The 9598-nt window shown below is 43.3% G+C and overlaps 1 protein-coding gene across 1 annotated transcript; it reads right to left on the bottom strand.

Annotated features, from left to right (window-relative positions):
* Positions 1-6452: 6452 nt before the first annotated feature.
* Positions 6453-8113, bottom strand: LOC130398119 (ferritin, middle subunit-like). The gene is made up of 4 exons (XM_056604895.1): positions 7742-8113; positions 7283-7429; positions 6977-7102; positions 6453-6843 (listed from the first exon to the last, which is right to left on the bottom strand). The coding sequence occupies exons 1-4, from the start codon at positions 7841-7843 to the stop codon at positions 6688-6690; spliced, it is 531 nt and encodes a 176-aa protein (XP_056460870.1). The 5' UTR covers positions 7844-8113; the 3' UTR covers positions 6453-6687.
* Between the last annotated feature and the right edge of the window lie 1485 nt (positions 8114-9598).

Genomic DNA, 9598 nt, shown 5'->3' on the forward strand with positions numbered 1-9598 from the left:
CGCAGCGCTGAGAAGAAGAGTGGAAGAAGTGAAGAAGAGGTCTGCTCTTGTTTTTTTAACTTTATTTTCTGTGTTATATATGATCATAAAACAAGAAACAAGCAAACAAAAGAGGGCTGGGATTTGAAAATGCATACATATAAAAGAAGGTACAAACATGAAAAGTATAGGTACATTACACAATACATATACACATATATCCTCACTGTGGGGGGACGCAGTGGTGTAAATATCAACGGTACATCCGGTGCAGCTGCACCGGGGCCCAGACGCCTTCAGGGGCCCAGACGCCTTCAGGGGCCCAGACGCCTTCAGGGGCCCATGGAGGCGTCTGGGCCCCGGTGCAGCTGCACCGGGGCCCAGACGCCTTCAGGGGCCCATGGAGGAAGAAAAAAAGAGGAGCGGCCAGCTGTTTTTGTGAATGAAATAGCTCGGGGGCGGGTCGGTAAGGCAGGCTAACGCTGGGTGTAGGCTAACTTTACACTCACCTGTACAGTTAGCCTACATGGTGACAATAGCAGTTCTCTCGAGTGGCTGTGCGTGTGTGTCCACGCGTGTGTGTGTGCGCGCGCTTTTGTTTAGGGCGGGGGTGCGGGCACAGAAAAATGATGTACCCCGGGGCCTATCACCAAGATGTTACGCTGCTGGGGGGACGTACGGTCTGTCGGATGGATTGGGTCTGATAGCGAGCAGCCGGCAGATCCGGAGTGCCCCAAACATGACTCTGCAGCCCCCCCTGCTGGCCAAACACTGTGTCACCCCCACACTCACACTGAACGAATGGAACAGAATTAAGTCTTTTTGTTTGTAGTGATCCCATTTTTTCAAGTATTCCTCTCCTTTATCCTTTTGAATCCGCAACACAAAAGTCAATTTCTCCAATGCTGAATAGTGTTTTGATAGTGTCAATAGTGTGTAACTGTTTTGTAATTTGTAATTGAGTAGGGTCTCCTTGTATTTTGAAGTGAAAGGGGGGCTGTGTGTGAAAGTGTAAAATGTTTTCAAGGAACTTCGCAAGAAGAAGTCAAGTGAAGGCAGGCAACATTTCTGAGAAATCAATCAGATCAATGTATTTCATTTGATTGATTTCCCAAACTAGATATTTTACTTTAAAAACAAAACAAGGTCTTAATAGCATTCTGTTCACATTTCAGTGTGTGTGTGTGTGTGTGTGTGTATTTGGCTGCATACTGTGACCTTTACTTAGAGAGAGACTTAATGGATTAATGCCTCAGGCTCTGTCCCTCATGCTGATACCCATATGAGGTTACAAACCTAAAATCCTTTTGGATAAACATTTTTTCAATATAAAAGTCAGGTAGTTTCATTGTGTATGAAATATGTTCAGAATATAGTAGAATAACCCTCAAGGTTCTTCTCTGATTCGCACTCTTTTTCTCACACATACACAAACACACAGACACACACACACACACACGCACACACACACACACAAACGCACACACGCACGCACGTACGTACGCACGCACGTGCACACATAGCCTTGCCAACCCAAGGCTGTCCATTTCTCTCCATAACAAGATCACTTGGCAAACGTAATCCTCCCACCCGAAATCCCTTGCTTCAACCAATTAGAAAAGGGCTCTCCATTTAGCCCCCTCCCCCCACTCACACGCACACAGACATGCACACACACACACACACTCACACACACACACACACATGCACACACACACACACACACACACACACACACACACACACACACACACACACACACACGCACACAAACACACACAGGGTGCCCTCGTCGATTGCCCTCTTATCTAAACATGGATCATGTCCCACACTCTATGATGTGGTATCATAGTTATCCTTTGTGCAATGAGGCTGGCCTCACTATGCTAACCTTTGTGTAAGTGGTGTGGGATTAGGGCGGTCAGATCCCAGCTTCTGTTACCTGTCAGTCCTCGCCAAGTGGGTCTCTCTGGGTCAGACGGAGCAACTGACAGACACACAGACCTATTGAAGGGCACACCCCCTGACCAGTTGTCTCAAGCTTCTGTTGGCTAAGACACGTGGGAGGAAAGAGAATGCAGAACTCAGACTGCATAATGCTTATCTTCATTAAATAGTGCACGTGAAACACAACTGTTTCAGCTCAGCAAAAACCGCTCTAACAAACCGTCGACATTGCTATAAAGGCCGCTATATGACACCACAGGATATAAATGGTATTGAGCCTGGTAATAACAATCAATAATCAATCACACTATCGGGCAAAATAGAATCAAAATTATCCTTTCCTTCAGGTTTTAATTGATCTATCTATTTGTTAATGTCAATCCTCTAGTGGTATAAAGGACATTCATCTCTCTCTCTCTCTCTCTCTCTCTCTCTCTCTCTCTCTCTCTCTCTCTCTCTCTCTCTCTCTCTCTCTCTCTCTCTCTCTCTCTCTCTCTCTCTCTCTCTCTCTCTCTCTCTCTCTCTCTATGTCATGATGATGACCGTTCCCTGTTGTATGGGCAGCTTATGTCTGCAGGAGTAGAGCCACACAGGAGACTGTCCTAGGAGGGGTGACTGTCCTGATTAAACACACACACACACACACACACACACACACACACACACACACACACACACACACACACACACACACTCTGCTGCTGCTAGCATATGGTCAACGGATAATGAAAAACGACGGCACGTATGACCTTGGCAACGTGCGTCTCTCTAAATATATATATATAATTGTACAACTATGGAGCTAAAATTGAGGATTGAACCCAGAATCCTCTGGCAAGGAGTCAAGCACACTGTTTCATCCTGTGTCCTCTTTGGTATTCTATTTTTTCAAGAGAGTATGATTACCGAATTAAAACTTTATTAAAATAGAGTAATATAACAAAACCCTTCAGTTATGCATTGCAGTTTAAATACACATTTTTGGTGTTATATATACTGGTGTTTAATAATGCTGCCTATATCTCTCCCAGTACCTTGGGCAGGTTGATGGAGGTTTGACCCTCCAACGGGCGATAGACAGAACATTCTACCTGTTTGTAATGGGGATGCAGAATATATCCAATGGTTATCCTCATCAATATCACAATAGGAACGACAGCATGTCTATTTTTGACGTCTGTATTTATTTGAACGCACTGTAAATAGGGACATCTTCATCAAAATATATTTCGCCTTCCACATAATGAATTGATTAAAATAAAAGAAGGTAATATTATCTCATACTATTAGTTAGTAGTAAGCAAACTTCTGACACTACAATGACTACAATGAACAACTACAATGATAAATGACAAATGATGAAAAAATGTACATCATAAAGATTATTTTGAATGCTTCATTAATATATGTAGCCCTTTAAATTAGCCATCCCTTACCCGTTATGGCAGAATGGCAGATCATTTTCTGGGTTACAAATTGAACACCAAAGAATGCCAAATGATAGCAGAAATATAGAAACCTAGTGAACATCACTTCCTTCCGCGCTGTTTTTCTGAAAGCTTAAGCTTGACGTTATATCCAATAATATCAAGATGTGTCGACTCAAAGTCATGTTGTGCCGCCAACCCCTAAGGCATGGCTGTCTAGCATTACTTTGTCACTCTGCACAATACAATACAATCCTGCAGACCTCAAACGCTTTCCCTGTGCTCTGAGTTACAGTTAGCTATTGACAGTAATGATCATTAGACACACACCGTATACTGAATCTATACTCCAATCACACCCAACTTATAAACATTGCGTGTGCTAGCACAAGTACAAAAACATGCATGCATTGACAAGACACACTGAAGTAATAAAGTAAAACATACTGAGTCCCCCCCACACACACACACACACACACACACACACACACACACACACACACACACACACACACACACACACACACACACACACACACACACACACACACACACACACACACACACACACACCCTCCACCACCATCTCCATCCTAATGTGTATGCAAGGTGCATGCCTCCGTTTAATGAACTGATACACGGATCTGATTTGAATCAGGAGTTCCGCTTCCCAATGTAAACATCGGGCGGTCAGAAAGGCCCTGTTAGAACGCTCGGCCGGGAGCTTCTTCAGAGATAAGGAAGTGGACTTAGAGGAGACAGAGAAGCTGCTTATAGCCAACAAGAGATTAAGTCCCGTGTGACAACGCAGTGAAGCTTTCGTTCTTTTTTAGAGATGTGTTTCAGGGCATGGATGGCATATTTTATTGGCTGTGTTATGGGATGTCTGGGGCCCCTAACAGGTTATCCTCTCACCCCCGTGTCCGGTGAGGGGCCCGGGCGGGACTATAGGAAACGGGCACGTTCACAGGGGGAACGTAACTACATGAAGGCTACCTGTTCAGTGGTAAACAGCGTTTGAGGTGGAATGCCTTTACTTTAGAGTGTCGCGTTCTGGCAATAGACACGGTACTGTACTTTTAGGGCATATACAACAGAAAATGAAATATCTCCGACTTGTAACAAATTATAGGCCTACGTCAACCATTCGAAGTTGCTAATTTGGTTGCCAAATTAGCGAATCAATATAAATATTGACAAATGATTTATAATATGAAAAAATATAGGGAAAATATTAAATTGCATTTTTGTTTGTGTGACGGTAGTTGATCAAGTAGATCGCTCTCCTCAGTCCGTTTAGCTGGGTGAGACGGATTGGAAGCGCACAGCCGGTTGTAGGATTGTGGGAGAGCCAAAAGCTTAACCATGCTGTTGTAAACTGTATGAGCAGACACTGGCGTTCTGTTCTGTAATTGCACCTCACTACATGAAGGCTATATCAAATCATACTTGACCTAACTTTCATCAAAAGTTGCCTGAGTATATTGTTATTGTCACAATTAGGTTAAGACTTTGATAGTAATGTAGCCCAAGCAGGGTCGAATTTATAGGCTTAGGCCTACGTAGCAGCTATGTAGGCTACTTTTATGCGTGGGCCATATTTTCATGAAATGACCACCATCATCATATGATCAGCAACGTAAATTAGCATCAAGGAGGTAGCATGTCAATTAGAGCAATCTAATAATGAAGGATAGGCCTACCATCCTCAGAGAGAATCCAATCAAATCACAGGGAAACAGCATTCTGTAAAACATTCAGTTAAATGTAGGAAAACTGAAGCATTTTATTTATTTAAATTTTCCTCCCCTGTCCCCTCCATTCTGAGGGAATTATCATTTTATTTTATACGCAAATTACTATCAATTAGCGAAGCGATCGGTCCATTAGGCGCTTAAAAAACATTAAAAAAATAAGAAAATCTGACCTCAATCATAATATATTGGAATTAAAACTAAACACGCTTACCTTAATTGGACCTTCTACTCTGTTCGGTTCTTTTTATTCTCCCGTTAAGATAGTCCAGGTAAACCCGCAGAGACCACTGGTGGAGCTGAGCGCACACCCCGTCGGCCCGCTGTCAGGACGGATTAGCCGACGCGTCTGACCACGTGGGGGAGCCCTAAGCCTCACTCAGGGAGCAAGACTCCGCCAATGAAAAAAAAAATTGAATAGTAATGAAGCAATAATACTTTTTATTATAAGAGCCTAATTGTTATAATGGATAATTTAGTACTAGAAGGCATAAGTAAATCTTTCCTAACTGCTGTTCTTATCCTCACTGGTGGTGTAAATGCCAATTAGAATAAAATAACGTAGTTGAAGTAAGAGGCAGCAGTAGCAGAAGCCTAAAACGTTCATGTTAATGTTGACTTCGAAAATGGAAAATGGAGAAACTGTTAGTGTTTTTTCAAAAGGAAAATAACCAAAAATCAGAATGCAGACATTACTTCCCCTGAGAAAGGATTTCCACAAGGAGTGTCCTTGGTCCCACATTAAATCAGTTGCGAGATACCTTTGTGTGTGTGTGTCTGTGTGTGTGTGGTACCTAGCTGAGAATTGTATTAAGGACGTTAATGGTACCACAGAGGAGACTGTTGCAGTAGTCGAGCCTGGATGTTGCAGATGCTTGAATGAGTGTTTCTGCAGCAGTGAGGGTCGGTAGTTATTTGGGCAGTGCTTATCGAGTCCAGGTTAGAGTATTGGGGTGACTGAAAAGCTTCAAAGTGCCAGAACAGTTTTGTATACAGTTACACAACTTTATCCACTCAAGTCAGTTTTTGAACTATTTGCCATCCCTCTCTAATCAGATGCTGCCCCCTACAGTTAAAACATGATTCACAATAGCGTAGATATACTGTGTATCATGGTTCGGTTCCGTGAAGAACACAGCCACTCGACTCATGGTAAAGTGGTCTCAGTAAGCTATGCAGTTGCACCCCTAGGCCATCATGAGGCCTCTTATTTTGATGGCCGTCTTCCCTCAGAATTGTTTAGGTAATTTTGTCATAGCAAAAATGCGAAACCAATCCGTCATAAGCTAGCTTTCCTACAGTATGGTACCATGAGGATGGTCAAAATAAACCAAGGACACCGAACTCCAGCTCAAAGTACTTTATTCAGACTGATCAAATAGGCATCGAGGAAGGAGATCTCCGAGCTCAAATGGGAACCCTCACACTTATGAAACAATCATTTTTCCATTTTTCCGACGACAATAACCTTGCCGTCTTTATTCAAAGCAGTAACAAGAGATCAACACAGAATCAAGATGTGGATTAAGACAGAACTGCACGCCCGTGAGTCCCATCACTAGACTGACGCCTTTGGGCGTCTAGCTGGACCCCTTAAGGGTGTGCTTGTCAAACAGGTACTCGGCCATCCCGTTCGTAGGGGTGCTCATGCGACGCAGGTTGCTGACGTAGTCGCCCAGCTTCTTGATGGCCTCCACCTGTTCGTTCAGGTAGTGGGTCTCCAGGAAGTCGTTCATCTGAAAACAGGAAGATGGACAGTCAGTTAGGAAGCTGCAGAACAAATACGCAATCAAGAAGTTAAGCTTTGGTGGCTAAATGAAGACAGGGGCTTTCTGTGTGGGAAGAGATTGTGGACGCTTCTTTACTCACATGGGGGTCTCCGTGTTCTGAAGAGATCTTGTGCAGGTCCAGCAGGGCCTGGTTCACGGTCTTCTCCAGCTGCAGTGCAGCCTCCAAAGCCTCCAGGCCGGTGCCCCACTCATCACGCTCAGGTTTCTGTGGGGCCAAACAGGCGGTCGTTCAAATAAGTTACAAATATAAACGCCAAATCTACCTAAACATGTAGGACACTTCGATTATCCAACGTGTGGGACATAACTGCCATAACCACTTGTGGCTCAGACTGTCAAAAGGAGCATTTCCTCCGCGCTACGAGGAGATTCTGGCCCTTCTCACCTTCACGTCCTGCAGGAAGATCCGTCCTCCGCGGTTGTTCTGGAAGGCCATGAGCTTCTCGGCGTGCTCCCGCTCCTCGAGGCTGTTCTCCTTGAAGAAGTGGGCAAAGCCCGGCAGCGCTACGTCGTCACGGCTGAAATAGAAAGCCTGGGAACGTGAAGAGAAAGACATTAGTGAACAGAGTTGAGGGTGCACGACGCACGATTACTCAGCATAATAACTACCATTGACGTTATTTAAGGGCAAGGTAATAATTTGGCTTGGATTTCATAAAAGGCACATGTTGAGTCGTCCAAAACAACGTTGATCGGCTAAACGTTCAACTCCAAAGGAGCAGACATGACGGAGCACTTTTGACCAAGTGTTGGCGCAGGTCCATGACCATGACTCAACAATTCCAGGTCAAAAAAAAGCTGAGGCAGCAAGTACATTGTACGAAATGACTTTAGCTTTTCTTACCATAGACTGGTATGCGTAGGAGGCATACATTTCCATGTTGATCATCCGATTGACGGCGGCCTCACAGTCTTGGTGGTAGTTCTGACGAATCTGAGAAGGCATTTTTGCTGGCGTTCGGTAGTTTTCTTGATAAAAAGTAGAAAAATAAGTATCTGTTTCTATATAGATATGAGGTAACAAATAAGTTAAGGATGTCGAGTGAAGTTAACCGAAATGATGTCAAAGCAAGGATGGAAGCAGTTCCGTTCAAACACTGTTGAAGCAAGATCTTTTTCCTTCTGCGTGAAGACTACTGCGAGGAGTCTCTGTATTTATAGGCTGGGTGGACGCCCGCCCACACAAACACGCGCACACGACTTCAGTGCCAACCGAGTCACGAGCTGAGCAGGAAATGGGGGGCCGTATAAAATGAACGGGCACTCATTTACCTATCATGAGGTTATTTTTTTATTTATATCTTGGAATATTCTTCCAACTAGCCTAATCCTTAGATATATTTTATAAAAGTAAACAAATACAGCAACAAACTTTTTATACATTGCTAATCCTCTTTGTAAAACCTCACTGACGGTGTTTTTCCATGAATCTGCCGTATTGCGTATACGGCAGATTCTGTGTATTGCAATTTGCAGATGTAGGCCTATTGCCCAATACAAAAGATATTTTGTAGTATTCTTACTGTCTCGAATTCTGTTGTGTTAAATTGTTTAAACGTATCCAAGGATCCCCTGAGAAGGGAAAGAGACCATATAAGGTCGACATGTTGTGGAAAAGTAAGCCTGCGTAAAGAACAACGTTCTTAATTTCGCATCACACTATCAGATGGTGTGATTATGTTTTATGGTTTTAAAACCTCACTCAAGAACAGTGTTGCAAAACTATGCTGACTGAAAACACCCGTCATCATAAACTGGCCTGCAACTTTTGCATTCAAATGTGCTGCTGTCTGTTCCTTTGTTTAACAACATAGGCCTATATAATAAAGTGCCAAATCACATGACTAGTACATTATTTGTATCTAGGCTGCATAAAAGCATTGGTAAATTGCAAAAATGTTAAATATCCCTGAACAAGCTAACCACAACAACCAACCTGTAGATTTCCTCACTCCCCCTTTCGTTCTCGAATGAGTTCAAGGGTGCCAGTAGTAAACTGTTCACATGGACGCAGCACCTGACTTGTATAAAAAAAAACGACAAGCGACAATATATATTTATGTGGGATTGTGTTCTTGTTTGATGTTGCCAAAGATGTTCTCTGAGTAATAACACAGGACTTGATACTGCACATAGCCGGCCCGGAGGGTAGTCATTATTGTGGCTTTAATACTTTGGCCTGTAGAGTATCATGGCGACTTACTATTGACTTTACTCGACTAAACTAGCCCTTCGAGATGTCATGACTTGTACATTTTTATAATCCATTTTAATCCTATTAAATAACAACATCCAAGCGGGACAGAAGTCAAAAGGCACAGCGAACACTAGACTAACTGAAACCATTTATATTCAGAGCTCTACCACAGCTCAGTACAGTTAAAGCACAGAAGGTCGTTTCGGTTCTTGTTTCTGAATTCATGAGAAGTACGGGGAGACACTTCCCTCTGTTATTTTGTGCTTGGTCATCAAAGTGAGAATAGCGTCTGGCGGTCTTGTGTTTAGGTGTAAATGCAGAGTCATGGTCTGCTGACGATTTTTGCTTTGTCATAGCTGTGACTCTACACTTTTGTGGCACACAGGCCATCCTGTTGGATCGTGTCGGTGTGTCTGTGTGTGCGTGTCGAGTAAAGAGTAAGAACAAAATGTAAGTCAAAGTACAGTATCTTACAAAACAATGGCAACCAGTCCAATTTCATAT

Source organism: Gadus chalcogrammus, chromosome 2 (genome assembly GCF_026213295.1).
Source record: "Gadus chalcogrammus isolate NIFS_2021 chromosome 2, NIFS_Gcha_1.0, whole genome shotgun sequence".
Classification (NCBI taxonomy): domain Eukaryota; kingdom Metazoa; phylum Chordata; class Actinopteri; order Gadiformes; family Gadidae; genus Gadus; species Gadus chalcogrammus.